General features: G+C 38.3%; 1 protein-coding gene across 2 annotated transcripts in view; it reads right to left on the minus strand.

The window, feature by feature from the left end:
• Window positions 1–18,229, minus strand: part of TOX (thymocyte selection associated high mobility group box) — a 217,215-nt gene that overhangs the window by 82,316 nt on the left and 116,670 nt on the right. For both annotated transcript variants that reach the window (XM_033069988.2, XM_033069996.2), the window contains exon 3: window positions 4,422–4,664. In XM_033069988.2, the coding sequence (XP_032925879.1) occupies window positions 4,422–4,664 (243 nt within the window). The remainder of the gene's footprint in view (window positions 1–4,421; window positions 4,665–18,229) is intronic.

Below are 18,229 nucleotides of genomic sequence, written 5' to 3' on the forward strand. Positions count from 1 at the left end.
ATGTCCTGCACATTACCTACTGATGTGGTGGTTGTCAAAACAGTTGTACAGTAGCCTTTGAATTCAAAGTGTGCCTTGACTGTATGCTAAAACTGACAATAAGCCTAAGTATATACATTATGCTGGTTTTTGTTGCCAGCACAAATAGAGCATTTGGGAAATAAACCCCCTGATTTTATTGTCTTTTAACATCTTTTCCACTTTAAATTTAAACCCCAGAAATTTGAAGCATTTCAAGACACTGAAATCTTCTATTTCTTTCCTGTAAATTTTCTAGGCTACCATCATGAGCCACATTTTCAAAAAGATCAGCACAAGATTACAAATTAAAGCATTCCAAAAATAGGTTGGGGGTTTTATCCCACTATGTAAAAACAGCATTGTAATTTTTAACCCTGGTTTCTTGCAGAAAAAACAGCTATCTATATGATACACCAAAGAAGCTGGAATGTCTATAATTTTATGTGTCACAGAAAAACTCATTTTATAGAACACATTCAAAAGCATTTTTATAGATAAATACACATTCTCATACAACATGCATTTTTTGAAAATGTTAGAGGGGTGACTCTTGTGGTCCTTGAAAATATCATTTGGGATATTTCAGGAAAACTCACACCAACAGAGAAAGGCTGGCAGGTCAAGCCCCAGCTGGGATGTAACCAAACTCACACAGTCTTCAACTGGTTGGAATGCAGGAAGGGATCCCTACTCCATTATACAGAAGCAAACATGTTTGCAGGACCATAAGTATATTTTCATTAAACAAACAGTTCCATGTATATCAAATTGCATCCAATTAAGAAGCAGGATTGGAAGTCATATCTATTTTGAAGGAGGATTTTAGAGGGTTCCCAAGCTGGGGCTGGACTGTGGGTTAATACCACTGTGACTCACATTCTGCACAAATTTTGTAGATTTCTGAAGCCCTGATATCCAGATATAATGAGCACCTAAAGAAATATGTATGTGACAGCATGATATAAATTAAGGTGCATGTGCATGTCTATATTACATATGTCAACTAAGAAGAAATACTGAAATATACAAACATAGCAGTGAACTATATGTGAACTGACAGCAGAATAATGAGAAGGAAAAAAAAATAGTGGTTTCGTTGTTTGATTTTTTTTTTAAATAGTGGGTATGCAATATGAAAGTCCAGTCAATCAAAAAAATCTTCACAGAAGGTTAATTCCAAATTTAAGACACTGTCAATGGCAATGAGAAATTTTCACCTCCTAGTATTGTAAAATTTTTTTAGAAAGAATTCCCACAGTGTAAAAATGTGTAAGAAGTCCATCCCTAATATGAATTCACGGAGCTGGTAGTGGCCTCTTATTGTGTGTATTTAAGCACTTCTGCAGAGGAGAATTCTTAGAGAGATTGGGGTAAATCCTGCCATCCTTAATGAAAGGGATTTCCTTTGCAGCTTGGACAGAGTACTGCACAGTATGAAACAGGCACTTCTGATGGGGGGAGATTTGAAGGGGTTTTAGGAAGGGTACATCTTCAATTTTCAATCTGACCAAAATCACAGAAATCCTCATCTGAAAACACCTCGTAGTAGAGATGGAAGAAAACCACTATACTTAGTATATGAACTATTTTCCAACTGTTTCTGAGCTCACTGAGATTCCTTTCTCACATTTGGCTTGCACTAAGTAATGCTTTGGCTATAAAAACACAAACTGAAAAACACTGGCTAGTTCTAATACAGATAAAAAAGAAGGTATTATTGCTAAAATCTCAACGTGGTTTAAAAACTACCTAAAAAGAAGGATGTTTGAAGTAAAGAAAAAAGCCAGATTCAATCAGAGGCACATTGCAATGCAGCTGAATTTGTCCCAACATAAGTAAAATTTGCTGAAGATGTAAAATTAATTAGGGATAGAGAACAGCCAACAGATTTGTTTCTAATAATATTTTTTCTAAAAATATGCAATAGTGCCCTGAAAAATGAAGTGAGACACATGTTTTCCAAGTACACTAAACAGTACTTGATATGCTAGAAATTATATGGAACCAAGAGTTTAGATAGATTGGAGAAACTTACAAATTATGCTCTATATGAGGCAATATAGGAAAGATTTAGACAAGAACATGTTAAATGGATCAGAGTTTGATGAGATAGTAAAAAGGAAACTTGGAGATGAGTAATAGCACAAGAAAAGAGTAATACTGAAGAAAAAATGTAAAATGTTCTGGATTATAAAGATTCAAAACTAAGTAAAGAATGTTAACTCTACAAAATCCCCTCTTTTCCTTCATCAGTGCAAAGCCAAAAGAACAATGGGGTCATTCTACTCACTGAAGAAGTCACTGAAGAGTTAAATTATTTTCTTCAAGTTAATTTCTCTCAAGTTATCAAATGTAAATCAGAGGAGCTATACTGCCAAACAGTGCTTGAACTGTATGAAATCGAGGTGTTAACATCATATCAGTTGTACTAACATGAGCTGTAGCTTCATCCCCTCCACAGACAAGCCAGCTCGAGTTAAAACTCTTGCTAGGTAAGAGGCACTCTTGTGCAAAAAGGGCATGCAAGTTAGGGATAACAGTTGACTTAGCACATGACACTTCAAGGATCATGCTTTATTTATTGAACAAATCCTCAGAAATTACTGTCAAAATTCAGCATGTATTTTCTTGACACCTGATTTTCATCTCTGCTGATCTTCACTAAGTTCCAATAGCAAAATTGCCTAGTTATATTATCCAACTTTTCTGTATTTACCCTCAATGCGATTATTCACTGCCATGATCTACACACTCTCAAGGCCCTTTGTTCAGAGCTTGTTGCAAAAGGTTAATGTGAAACATCACAGTTTAAAAGAATGCATAGTTCTGAGCCATAACCATGGCTCAAAAGAGGTCAATTCAATGAAATACTGTCTGTCTTGACTAAAGTGTCAAGCATTCCTCTTACTTTTTCAAGTACTTTCATAGCTCTGATTCTCAGAACACCACACAAGATTTCACTCAAAGTCTTTAATGCATGCCATCAGCTTTGTAGGCAGGCAAGGAAAGTATAGGATCTTTCCATAGAGCATATTTATATTTCTCTATATAAATCTGCCTCTCCTCCACTCCTCCCATTATTGAACATAACCCTGGGGTCAGATTCTGACCTCAAACACAAAGTGTGCAGCATCCTAGTAAATCAATAACTGCCCTACAACATACAAGATGCCAATACTTGTGCCCTATGCTTTTTGGACATCTTCAGAGGGAATGCAGAGCTCCTCAAAATCAAGATAGCTTTATTTTAATTAAGTTGTACCGAAGCCATGTGACAAGGCAGATTTTTGTTGCAAACGAAGTCTTTGCCAGCCACTGTGGGCCCTGGCTCTGGGGCTGTCAGTCTGAGGGGCTGATGGGGAGCTGAATCTAGATCCCTCACTGCCCAAACCTCCATGTGCTGCATCAACTCTCAGGTTCCAAGGACTGATTTATGTTTTTTAGGTAGTGTGGTGGGGAGCAAGCAAGCTGGGAAGCCTAAACAGCCTCAGTCCCTAAGTGCAGAACTTTTGGTGAGAAGCCCAGACCCCTTATCTCTAGGAACAATAGATTCTTATCTTTGGCTGTTGGGATCCGCAGCTCCTGGGCATCTCATTCAGCCTACCTAGTGCTTTAAGTGCTGTGGGATGGACACAATGTCAGGCTCCATCCTCTTTCATGGGATTTTTACTTCTCTGGGTTAGAATTGTACATCAATGTGAAATAATCTTGTCTGAAGCTGCTATGCAAGAAGTATACTAATTAATTGTAGAGCCCACTTGAAAATGTAACATGTAAAGTAGCTCTGCAGTTGTTGCAAGCAATTTAACATTCAAAGAAGTGATTTATAATATCAGGCTTCTCAAGATTACGACCATAATGACTATCTGACAGACTTTATAAGCAAGTTGTCCAGTCATTTCAATTGGATTCTGGCTGGCTAAGGACTGGGAACTGTAAAAAGGCTGTAAGATTTGGCCTAGAATCAGAAATAACATTTGCTGTTTTCCAAACGTGCGGTAAACAAGAAAGGAGATATTAAATTTTTGTACATCTCTCAGCACATGCAAATGAGAATGGAAAGAGCCTCATCAGACAAATACAGAACAACGGCCATCTGGATCCAAACCCTGTTCCAGCAGAAGTCAGAGCCTCTTTCTGGCATTATTTACATCCCTGTAAAGCAGGAATACTTCTACCCAAGGCAGTGGAAGGTAACACCCTGGCTTTGAGGAACTCAGCTGAAAATCCCCCCTCACCTCTGCTGGGGGGAAGATTTGACATGGGGAATGCAATGTAACACTCAGAGTCAGGCCAGTGCACTCCAAAATTTGAGTGGTGCAGCTGAAGGATTTCAAACAGGTCTGTATTTCCATGATTTTGCACTTAAAACAGAAAAGAGAAAGACTATAAGTGCTTACCACAGAGAGGGAATTGGAAAGCAGTGTCCCGTCTTGGCCAAGCATGTTGGAAACTGTAATTTCAGGTAGATCCATGTTTTGAGGGTGGAATGGAAGGAGGCCATTGTGGTTCATGGGATGACACAGAGAGTGGTACCCAGACTCTATCTCATTCAAGTGCACCAGGGAGTGGTCAGGCAATGACGGAGGAGTTATAGGAGGTATGTTAAAATCTTCACTTTCGAGACTTGGGCCAGGAAAAGACTGGAAAAAAAAACAACAAATGGAAAGTGCTATGAAAAATCATATGAGCCCTGGTCAATAATAACAATAAAAGTCAGACAGAACAAACAAAAGAAGCAAACTCAGATACTTCTAAGCACGATCTACAATTTAACAAAGAATATTTTCAAGACCCCTATATTATACAAGTGAAGTCTCACCATTACGTATGGAGGAAAAATGCCTCTAAGGCATAAGAATCTATGATACTTTTCCCTTAGAAGAAAGTTTTTTTAAAGAAGGTGAGCTCAAACGGATTTCAAGAGTCCTATTAAAATTTTCCAAGAGTGTTCATCTAGCTGAATACCTTTTTCATGGGAATTGTGGAAAAGGGAATGTAATTTATAAAATTAATATTGGCACAAAATGGTTCCTTTTATTCCCTACTACCCAGACCAAGAATTACATAGTGAAGAAAGATACCACTTTTATGCTTATGGGAGTGCCATGCATTTACTCAGCTACAAAGAAAAAGAAACAGTACGTACCTAGTATGAGTACACTTTGTGTTTATAAAAATACATTTGAAATGTCTAAAAAAATATTTTTTTGTCTTTCTTAATCCATAACTGAATTATACATACATTTTGTCAGTTATCTGAATTAGTAACTCCACCAAACAGCTGTTAGTCTTTTTTGTCTGCTGCCATTAAGTCATCCAATTCAATCTGATCCAAGGAAAAGCCACAGGCCAAGTCAGAGTAATGCACCAAGGTGGATAATTGCTATTATTTATCTACAGCCTTTTTATATAGCAGGTAGGCTCATTTGCAGGATAGGGTGGGTATGTGCATATTTCTTAAAAGGAAAAGGTGAGCATAATAAAGAGTTAAAGAGACCAGTTGCAATGGCTGCGCCTGAAAGCCTGCTCTGCTTTTCTGAGAACAGCCAACTCCTTTGCAAAGTGATCAGTCTTTGCACATCCCATGCCCACAGTCAGGAGATTTATAGCTCAGAGACTACTCCCACCCTTCCTGCCCCTCTTCCGCACAACAGTCCTGCTCTGAGTGCTGCTTTTGTTAATTCTGGAAATGCAAGGATTTAAATACATTCTGCTCCTTACAAGTATCACCAGAAAGGATGAGAGCATAATTCCAAAGAGCAGCTATTGGAAGAAAATGCTTTCCCCAACATGATTTTCCAAATGGATGACAGTACAGTGTATGAATTCATGCAGAAGGACAAGGGAAGAATCAATGGCCAATTATAAACAAAGGGATTTTTCATTAGTCATCATAGTAATAATGTCCTTCTGATGCCTGAGGTTACTCTCCTCTGTATGAGCATGTATATATAAACCTAAATCAGACCAAAACAGTATTAAACGTTTTCAGTGAGTTGGTGATCACAGAAAAACCTCCTCTAATGCACATTGTCATGGTTTTGGCTGCTTTGGTTTTTTTCCCCAGAAAGGTTTTAGTTTCTTTACCAGATATCTTAGTCGGAAATAGAACAGGAATTCTAGACTGGAAAGGCCAAAGTGAAATGCCCAAAAATGAAAACAACAGAACAAGGTTAGTCAGTGACATCATCACTGTTATGTGTGAGGACTTTGATTCTACCCATGCATTCCAGCTGTGTTTCTCACCTACAGCACAGGACTTTGCTCTTCCTTTGCCCCAGCTTTCTCCTTAATGGCAAGCTGGAGTGTGAGTCTACTGACCTCTGTAAGTTGTATTTGCCCCCACTTTTACAAGCTATGATGCAGCCATCTCTCCAAGGGGAAACACAGTAAAACAGACCCTCACTACATGGAGAGAAGGCTTAAACATGGCAAAGAGAACATCCCATTTACTCAATAATAATGTATAAATTTTGCAAAACCAAATAAAAGTATTAGTGACAATGCATACACTAGCTAGTTGCTAATTACTATTATATAAAATCCATTATGAAGAAAAACGAGTTTAGATTAGATCTTAAAGTGATTTTAAGATCTAATACCACAATAAGTAAACAGCTAGGAACAGAAACGAGGATAACCTCCATAATGCTCTCCTAGACCAGTACTATCCCTGCAGGTACACTTAGATTTGGTAACTGTAATACTGGTGAGTTTGGATCCATGTAGCCTACAGCTTCTAGGAGGGATTAATTAGCTGTGAAAAGATGACATTTATGTTCAACAGTGTCTTTTCTACAGTCCCAAAAGGCTTATGGCCTCAAAAGAGTTTTCACTCCCCTGATTTTGCAGGTAGAAAGTATTAACATCTATTTTCTCTCTCACACACTGTCCTGTGAGACTTAAGTTGGCTACTTTTTTTTTAAAAGTAAGTATTCCTAAATCAAATATTGACAGGCTATTATTTGTATACCTCTTTTTGCATGTCACATATGGATGGACCAGGTTTTACTTTTGATTCTTTGCGTTTCAATTGTGTCTTTAACTAGTAATACTTCAAAAATGGTGGAATCAATTGAACTTCCAGTAAGGACATTAGCTTCACTCACTAAGAGGGAAGCATAAAGCACTAGCAGCTCCACAATCCAAGTTGTGTCATGTGTTGGTATATAATAATGTTATATCTACTATATGGGTTCAGCATTTTAAATAAATGGTAGTTCTCTGATTAATTACTAAAAAAATCACACAATGGTTATTGCTTGTGAACCAGTTAAGAGTGTATTTGATCCCTCATCACCTAAATTATCATTGTCCACTACACTTAAATGTAGGATTAGAATAGCAACAGCCATAATGACACACTAAATAACATATAATTCAAATTATATTATTTCCTATATTTCCCTATTTTTATTTTTTTCTTAACACATAAACTATTGGACTATTTCAGCTAGGCAGAATCCAAGCTATATGGCTAATGGTATGGACAGAATGGCTAATGGTATGGACAGATATTCAAACATCTGCAAAGCACCCTGTTCACCTTACATTTCAGCTAATTTCATATTTTCATGCTCAGTATTGTGTGCATGTAATGCATACAGACATAACTTCCTCAGGGAAGCCACTTCAACAGTGATTTGCTGGTATTTATTTGTCTCGTCCAGGAGCTTGGTTCAGATGCTTGTAATGACTTAGCACACTGGCATATCAAACCCAAAATTCCTAGATAGATCTGCAGCAAAGCCCAACAGATCCCAGGAACGAGGTTGTTGCAACTGTGCCTGGAGGAAAGGCACGAGGAATGGGACATGTGCTTGTCCTGTGAATAGCAGCTACAAGCTTCAAACACCCACTCCTACTTTCCTGCCACCTCTCTCCTTGCCATTGGAAAACCTAATTTAGTAACCATCTGGGGTCCCCTTGATGCAACTGATCCACTGCTGGCAATGGGCTCTTCTGGAATGTTGTATTGTCATCTTCTGTAAAGGGAAATTTTAGGGAAATTTGCCAAAAAGCCAGTCTCCAGCTTAACCATGCAGCAAGAACTCCCACTCCCAGAGCAGTCATCATCCTGTCCCAGCCTCTGAGATTCCTTAGAGCACCATTTCTTCCAACATGAGCCATTTATCTGGAATTTCTAATTAAAGAAGTTATCTAGCACCCAGAGCATCAGGGAAGGCTGTACTCCCTGTATCCAATTATAAGTCATAAGTATAGTTCATACATATTAATAATAAATGGTGGCCTGTAGTTTCAGCTCTGTTAGGTTTTTCTTGGGCATTGGGAAGGTTAGGGTCTTTCCCCTCCACTCCAAGGGGTTCTTTTTTATTACCTTCCAGAGAGAAAGCTCTCTGCAAATTAACACCATTAAACTAACTGCACAGCATTGAACAGACACACACTTATATTTTATTTCTTTTATGAGCATTTTTACTACACCTGTGTTTATTATAAACAGATTTCAGTCTAGTTCAGATAAAATCTACACAGTGGGAACCTCAGAACTGATTATCCTTAAATCTGAGCTATCTATAGAAACAATGTTAGGCAAGATTTTTGAATCAAGAATGTCTTCCCAAATTTAGAGGATAATATTCTGTTTCTGGATAAATATTTGTGACATTTCTGCTTGAAATGATGGAAACTTCATAAAACATATGATTAAGATGCCCACTGAGATCAAGAGGCTTCATTATCTACATGCTACCTTGGCATATCATTTTATGAGAAAAGCTTGCCAGAATAATTTGATATGAATGCTTAATCATAACTCGCTGTCTGACCCAAACCCAAGCTTTTGTTTCTGAACAAGACCCCATTGGTCCTCTTCAATTTACCTTTTAAGCCACTTAGCCTGGCCAAATCCAGCGACAAGCTATGGAAGGAGGGGCAAAACTGGGACACTGAGAGGAAATGTATGTCAGGGGTCAGTTCTTTACTTTGGTAACACATAACTCAAATTAGGGCTACACATCCTGCTGTGCAGATAACACAAACACAAAATAATCTAGTATTTAGTTTTGAGGTTACTCATCAAGAAAATAAGGGAAATGCTGGCAGGAAACACAAATACAAGTACAGTAATTTCACGACCATAAGGTGCACCAGACTATAAGACGCATCCCCCAGGAGCCGGCAAAATTCTCAACTTTGTAGCTCATATAAGGCGCACCGGACTTTAAGGCGCACTTTTTTTTTGCAGCGAGGCTCCGCCCCCAGCTTCCCCCGCGCTGTTGCTGGCTGAGGCCCCACCTCAACCCGGCAGCCATGGGCCCCCGGGCCTGCCTGGACCCAGGAGGGGTGGTGCCGCTGGCCCCTAGACCCACCTGGACCCGGGAGGGGCCTGCCTTCACCCGGCAGCCATGGACCCCCAGGTCCGCCTCCACCCCGCAGGGGCGGTGCCAGGGTCCCCCTGGCCCGCCTCCAGCTGGTGGCCGTGGCACTGCCGGCTCCCCCCACGGTTCACAGCTCTCACTTCCGGGGTGGCAAATGTCACAACTTTGTGCATCATATAAGGTGCACCGGACTATAAGGCGCACTTCCGGGTTCGGGGGAAAATTTTAGTCAAAAGGGTGCGCCTTATAGTCGTGAAATTACTGTACTCTACAGTGATAATTGCATATTGGCCAGCAAAACTTACTTATGTTTCAAAATAATTTTAACATAACTTTTAAAAGTGATCAGAGAAGGCAAATCAAAGGAGAAGGTTCAAATAGACTGACCACAAGAGGCAGCAAGCTTTCAAACATCCAGTGTAAATCCCTCTGGAAAGAGCAGAATTGTTCCTATATGACAGCACAGAAGACAACATTCACTAAGTAAGTCTGATTCGTATGCTTAGTGGTTGCATCAGTCACCATGCATTTACTCAACAGAATCTCATATTAGCAGCAGTTCTTAAAAATTGGGAATTTGCCTATAGATATTTAATTTAAATGATATGAATGGTTCTGCCAACTATGTAGAGCGTGTCTTAATTTTTCATTTGCACCAAGGCTTCTGCATCTGAACTGTGGAAAGATGCCAGTTTTTAAAAGATAGATGCTTCAGGCTGTCTCCTCTTCTATTATTGAACATGTTGTTACATAACTGAAATACTTATGAATCGAGAGTAATGTAAAAACAATGAGCTCATTAGAAGTAGAAAAACAGCCACGTACCTTATACAAATTTGCAAGTTAGGATAATATATTTGACAGAGGATATTTCCAGGAGTTTTAGTAGGATCAACCTTATCTCTAATTTTTAAATGAAGGACTTTCAGAAGCAAGGGTTTTTTAGTTGCTTTTGTCTCTGCATGAACAAGGCTTGATAGCTTGAGACTGTAATGCATTACTGTGGAAACCTTCGGTCTGTTACATAAATCATCTTAACACTCAGCAAGAATTGTCCAACAGTGCCATTGATATGTTCAAGTCAATGATCCTGAAAACAATTTTTTTGTGTTTCTTCATATGGTAGACAACAGCAATAAATCATATTCATTTAAAAACACACAATATACTAATTTATCAAGCCACAGCTATCAAAAATGTATTACAGGGGAAGGTATAACTTTTTTGTACTGTGTTAATCAATTTCTCTAATTTGCATTAGTTAAAGGCCAAAGCCCCAAGCAAAACATTAATTTTCCTGTACCAGATGAATTCTGTCTCAAGAAACAGAATGTTCTGACAATTATATTATTAACTTTAAACAATCATAATTTTCAAAGTGTAAGAACTATGTAAAACAACAGGCTTATTTTAAGATTTCACTCCTGAGAGTCTTTTCATTAATTACATTAATTTAATGCATATAGTATAGCAGTTTGCTCGGAAATATATTTTCAATGGAGGCTTTAAATTGAAACACAGTTTAAAGATGACAATAAGTAGGAGCACAAATATTATCAGAGGCTAAAGGATCTGGAGCCTGCCATCACCAATACCGTTACTCAAGCAGTTAAACTTCCCTTCAGACAAAAATACAGCTCTGCACTTTTCCTATTTAGAACATATCAGTAAACTTAAAAGAGAAGTGTAAGTCTTTTATGAATTACTGACCAAAGGGCCAAAGCAGTTCTTTAGGAACATACAACAGCTTTAGGCACAAATGGAGCATCCTTAACCCTCCAAGTGGAGTCTTGTCCCTCTAACCTGTGACAATCTTTCAGCTTCATTAGCATGTCCCCAGTGGGGATCCAAGTGTGGTCATTGTCCAATATCCTTGTCACTCTTCTCTCCTGAAAAGAAATGTACTTTCTCTCCCGCAGTGTCTATACTACTACTACTACTATCATTATTATTGTTGTTATTATTTTTGTTCTTCTTATTACTACTTCTTTTACTGCTGCTACTACTACTACTACTACTACTACTACTACTACTACTACTGCTACTACTACTACTGCTGTTGCTGCTGCTGCTACTAGTACTACTACTACTATTACAGCATTTTAATGAAAGCTAAAATTCTTATGGTAACACAGGATCCTATTTTACACACTTTGGTCTGTACTATAACACAGGTAGCACCATGTATGGTTTAATCTTAAACTCAGCGCTACAAGACATACCTCCTTATATCAGTTACTTTGTGAGCTAAATATTCTTTTTCAGCTAGAGATAAAAACCATATTAGAAATAAAAACTTTTTAGAGACTCTCTTTGCAAAACATACCTAAATTATGCTCAGTACAAAGCGCTGGGTAATAAAACTAGCAATATACATATTTAATAAGCAGAATTGAACTGAAAAAAAAAATAGAAGTCATATCTTCACAAATCCTTCTGCTTGAAAATATAGATGATACACTACATTTAACCTGTCAGAAGCCTCATTAGCATCATAGCATAGACTTTAAACCAGCAATCAAGACAGGGTGCTCTTCACATGTTTACATTTTTAAATGCTCTTAAAATAGCAGTAGTATAGATTAACATTTAAGTATATCTGTTCAGGGGGCAAATATTCTACCTAAATTTCCATATGCCTTCTGAGAAAGACACCAAAAGATGAAACAATATTGTACTCAGGGCACACGATGAAGGACAAAGGATCCTTTTTTTTTTTGTTTGGGTTTTTTCCCTCCTTCTTTCTCTTTTCTTTCCTCAGGAAAGCTCAGAAACAATGGATAGGTTCTCAGTATTCACAAGGACAGTGGATCCTACCTGTGCAACACTTCTGAATGACTAATGAAATCTCCAGAAAAAAAAAACCTGATTTAATGTAAAATGTCACCACTTGAGAAAAGGAGGATCAAAACAGAGGCATGGCTACTCTTTGCAATTATTATGCAATTTTTGTTTAGCCTCGTGCCAATCACAGGAAAACCTGAAAGCTGAGGCATATCAAAGCTCTCAATTCCTACCAGTGATCCCCCTGGCTTCAACATCTAGATTTTGGACCCAGTACTTTACAGCAAAAAGGCCAAGGAAGTGCTCAGTATATGAAAAAGTAGAGATTATTTAAGCAAGTAAAAGTAGCAGGATCTGGCCCTCTCTTAATAAAGTGTCATATAAGCATTGGGACTGCTGGGACCCCAGTAATAAGTTCAATCATACTGATGTTGTTGTACAAACTATCAGCAGTGTAGTGTACCTATTAAGACATTTTTATAAACTGCAAGAAATATGCAAGCTATTACAAGATATAATTCTGAAAAACAGACTTCTATGTAAGAAGCCAATTTAAGAGGAAAACAACATAAACAATAGTAACTTGTGTGCTCAAGTGAAGCATCTTTTTAATTTTGAGTAATGAAGATGTCAAGCCAAATGCTAGAGTAGTTTAACTTAATTAGGTGGCCTATTTTTCCAGGCAGCCTTTCATTTCCCATTGAAAACTCAGCTTGTATGCGAGGCAACAAGAGCAATTTTGTCTGTAATGAATACCTCTGGGACTCCACGGAGTGATCATTTGAATGTTACATTGAAGACTGGTTTGAGTAACTAGTTTGGGCTTGTTGAGATGCCAGATTTTGTAAAACTAACTAGATTAATCAAAGACTGGCATCTTATCGGTTTATTCGGTCAGGGGTCAGCAGGTCAAACTGACTCTACTGTGGCAGCCTTTGCCAAAAGGGACAGTAGAATAGTAATTGGTCTAATTTGTAGTTCAAATTCACGTAATTCTTCCAGACGTTTTATGGACTGAAAAAGGTTCATTTTATGTGAAGCTCAGTTGAAAAATACTGCCTTTAACATTTCCCATGGTTACATCCCATAATTCATCTCCACTGCTGACCTGTAGAGTTTCCTGGAAAGGAAACTACATAACTAAAATATATGATGTCTGTAATCTGTTATCACATGCTAAAAAAGTTGTACATGAAGGAGCAGAGGGAAACATTTTGAAGGATATTTTACACTGGCTGCTCATTAAACAGAAAGTTGTCTCATGACATGAACAGAAAAAGGCAGTGCCTTTTCTCTTGTGATATGTGAAAAAATACTTCTGGCTTTTGGATGGAGAATTCATCATTTGATGATTGATTTTCTGTTTACCTTTTTCATGGTAAAAATAATAGCTTTTGTTATTTTTACTTTATTGATTTACTGTGGGCTTATCACTGAAGTTGCTGTCATCCTGATGCCACAGCTAAGAAAAGATGCAGTGTTTACTTTACTTCCCTCTCATCTGCAACTCTTAAGAAAAATACTTTTAATTGATGCACAGAATCACTGTGTATACAACAGGGCCAATTTCACAATTTTAGCATAACTCACTCTAGCAGTATCTGACAGTTACTTCTAAAGCCCCAAATTCTGTAGCTAGGCATTTACCCTCCAAACCTGTTTCATTAAAAAGTTTTCTGCCCACATAGCTGTAAAGAATATATAAGTGCACGATTTCACAGCCAAATAAAGACAAATAAAATGCTGAAAAATTGTTATACTGAGGTTTCTGATATGATCTCAGTTTTACAGATCCACACTAATGATTTTTGAAGGCTGAAGAGGGATACTTTTGTTTATACAACTGTAATTATGGGTACGTTTGCTTAGGATCCTTCGGGAGTAGATTTTGCCCTCTTTGGTATTTTTATAGTATGTGCTGTAGAACAGGCTTTAAATGAAAGATGCATTAAGTTAAGGCATGTTTAAGTAACTCTTTTTTCAGGGATAAGTTGGTCATATACATTTCTTCTTCTGGTGAGAGTACAAGTTCCACACCTACTGAACATAACAGAGTAAAATGAATTTGAGTAAAAAAGGGTAAAGGTATTTCACCTGAGTTACATCTTTAATGTGAAATTTATAAAAGCTCTTAAATTCAAGCCAACAGGCCCTAATTCTGACTTCTAATTTTATAAAAGTTGAGGCATTAGATTACAAAAAAATTAAAATATCCTTGAATATATACACAGTACATGTTGATACACTTTGCATTAAAGGTAAAGACACTCACATATACTTATATAACACATCCCTATGGGGAAAGGCTTGGGGACATTGATGGATGACAAGTTGGACATAAGCTGGCAGTGCACTTGCAGCCCAGAAAGCCACCCGTGTTTTGGTTGCATCAAAAGCAGCATGGCCAGCAGGATGAGAGAGGGGATTCTGCCCCTCTACTCTGCTTTTGGGAGACCCCCACCTGGAGTGCTGCGTCCAGCTCCGGGGTCATCAGCACAGGAAAACATGAACTTGTTGGTTTGGGTCCGGAGAAGACCACAGAGGTCCGAGGGCTGAGGCACATCTCCTATGATGAAAGGCTGAGTTGGGGTTGTTCAGCCTGGAGGAGAGTCTGAGGAGACTTTATAACATCTTTCAATATATAATGGGGCTTATAAGAAAGATGGAGAAAGACCTTTTATCATGCGTGTAGTATCAGGACAAGCAGCAATAGTTTTAAACAGAGAGAATAGATTTAGATGGACACAGGAAGAAATTCTTTACTGTGAGGGTGATGAGACACTGTGAGAGATATGCAGAGAATCTGTGTGTGCCCCATCACTGGAAGTTTTCAAGGTCATGTTGGATGAGGCTTGTAGCAATCTGATTTAGTGAAAGACAAAACTGCTCATGGCAGGGAACAGGACTAGAAGATTTTCAAAGATGCCTTCCAATTCAAACCATTCTATGATTCTGAAGATGAATATCTATAAATATATATACATAGCCTTGTCAATACAACTGTTGATGTACTTTTATCAGGGACTCAGGTCTTTCCAGACTCTGCCTGATGTTAAGATAATATTAAAAGACTATGTTATACACAAAAGTGAAAGGCAGGGTAAAATTACATCCACCTGTAACTGTTCATCCAGAATCTGAAAGGCCTGCCTGGTCTTTTTCTTTCCTTGAGGCCATTTAAACTATGTCCCTTTCTTCTTTTTTTGCCTTCTTTTTTTAATGCGGCATTTATAGACTGCTTCAGAGAATTGGAGGACCAAGAAGTAGACTCCCTTCTGTTGACAACCTATTTTTGAAATTAAAAGATAGTGGATCAGGAAGAGGGAGGTGGAATATGGCCCAAAACAGCCATGGATTACAGCCAGCCAGCAGTCTGTCCAGGAGGCATTGCCTTTTCACTGTGAAGCAGCCTCTCAAATAATGAGGAAAAGGTTTTCAACTATTCAGCAGGATTGTGCTAGACTTCAGGTCAGGGTAGTATGTACCCATGGGACTACATTGGGCCATGCAATGATTCTCCATCTGAGAATGCTACTTTTTCTCGATCCCTTCCAAGGCAGCCAACTCCTGCCCTGCTCTGCTGATGGAGACTCTTGTAGGTAGTAAGATTGAAGATCTGTGTCTTCTGTCAGTACCCTGGAATTCTAGCCTATCTACAGGGAAGAACCAATACAGAGAAAGAGAGAGAAGATATTATGTGACATTTATCCATCCCTACTTCACATGAGCAATAGTTAAGTCATCAATAATCTAAGAAATTATGGTATAAAAATACATTAGCGCTATATGTAGGACCATGTGCATACGGCAACATCAATATGAAAAATCTCTCTTTTGGATGTCATTCCATCCTATTTCACCCTGTAGCTGTACAGGAAAACACTGGTTTTGATACCCATTGTGTCCCCTCTATCAAAGAGCATGCAGATATATTTTAGATAGATCTCTCTGGCATAGCTCTGGGAAGCAGTAAAATACCACCTCTGAGCAAACAGTATTACTTCCTCTGCTCAGATCTTTTCTTCCCATTGGGACAATAGGGGTACGACCCAAATCATCAGCTCCAGGTCTGTTCTCATCCCTTCCCTTTGGACCTTGCAGGGAATTTGGCAGCTGCATTCATTTACCTTAACATATATCAAGCCTCAGGAAGGATACAAATGTGTTAAGCTTTGTGCAACACACTCCTGAATTACATTTTGTATTGTGACTAGGTAGAATTGTAAAATAAGCCATATAATTTTATACCATGCTGTGCGTGGTCCACAAATTACAGGAGGTGGAATAATATAAAGAGTAATTCGTGTCCAATATTTCAATTATAGGTGTGGGGAGAAAACAATAATTGATGGGAATCTCAAATGCAGATCAGTTGGTGTAGTTTTATTTTAAAATGATAAATACCTTCAGATCCAAGTGCAATTACTAGTGAAAATGTCACAGTTTTACTGTGTATGTTTGTTAATATGGCTGGCATAACTCATTTAGGAGATGCCTTCAGTGTAGAGTCCTGTACTACTACTACTATATATTATAACCAAAAACGCAGTACTTACACACATATATATAATGTACACAGAGACAACATTGCCAAACAGCCTTTTGGGACAGTTTAAAAGAATATCATTAATTTTTACTGTATACTTACTCTTCTGGCTCAGTTCCAGAACTGGCTTTCTGTAAAAATCATTTCAAGTATAGAATTATGCTATTTGCTTGCAGCAACATCACAGGAACAGTAGTGAGCCATATGTTGCTACTTAGCAACTTGGTCTGTAAGTCCCAAAGCATGTACTGATTTGAAAATTGAACAGAAATGATAATTATTGTTGAGGGATGCTGTGAGGCAACTTGTCTTGGATTACCAAACTATGCAGATGTTTGATGTTATATAGCAAAAGGAACAAAATTATATTTTTCCTGTCCAATGGCTGAGCTTTTATTTATGTTAGCCTAAAGGGGATAAATTGATTAAAACCCGTAAAATAATATAAGGTGATGTTTTTCTGGATATAAACACTTTGGAGTAAACAGAAGGAACTCAGGTGCTTTTCAGCATATATCAGGACACCAGCAATCCTGCTTCTGTGGTCACCTAATCCTAAAGACAGCCAAGTGGAAACCCCTTGGTCCTTGGTGTTACATACCATGACTCAGTCTGCCAAGCCACTCCCCAAACAAGCTATGTCAGACTCTGAAATTAGAAAATGATGCTTGTGTCTGACTCAGTCAGCATGACCAGAGCTTGAATAAAGGTTTCTGATATGTACCTCCTTACATGTGGTATTCATATTTTAGTTACCAGACCTGAATGCATCAAGAAAAACAGAGTAATTAATTCACTCCTCATTCTGAGAGGATTCAACCCCTATCTCTGATCTTGTGAGAAAAGAGCCAAGTTATTAAGGGTGGGAAGGAGCCTGGATTCCTCTGACTGACATCATGCAATGGCAAGACTCATGACCACAGGCGCAAAATAGACATGGGACAAAATTATGATTAGAGGTCTATGCTGTCATGTGAGAGAGAACATTTCCTCCTCTCTTTTTATGGCATTATGTGTTTTACATCCAGTAACAGGAAAATGAACAAACAGTCCTAAAACCATGGTCAGAAAATGCAATTGCACCCTTTACTGTTCCTCTCCCTAGCCCTGTAACCTACACAGTCTTTCATGCTTTGTTTTCAGAACAGGAAACACTGTAATTTTTTTCCAGTGTTAGCTACCAGATTGGATCTTGAAATGGTAGTCAGTTCACCAGTTTTGGCTGACCACCAAATGCTTATGCTCAAGAAAGGAACATCACCCCACTACAGTCGGTGAAGACCTCACAGATATAGTCAATGAAGACTTGTTTAGCTCCTTTGAGGAACGACTAGCAGCTGTCTAGGTCAGGAACAGCTTTGGGAAGGCTCCTCTCACAGTCGCAGGTTCTTGATGAAACATGAGAGGCAGGTTTTGCATCACATCCCATATTCCTGCTCTCAGTGAAGTTGTTGTGCCTCCTTTTTATTTTATTTTTTTTTTTCAAATACTATTATTATTACAGGATTTCACATATGCTCCAGCCCACACAGAG

This window comes from Catharus ustulatus, chromosome 1, assembly GCF_009819885.2.
Source record: "Catharus ustulatus isolate bCatUst1 chromosome 1, bCatUst1.pri.v2, whole genome shotgun sequence".
NCBI lineage: Eukaryota > Metazoa > Chordata > Aves > Passeriformes > Turdidae > Catharus > Catharus ustulatus.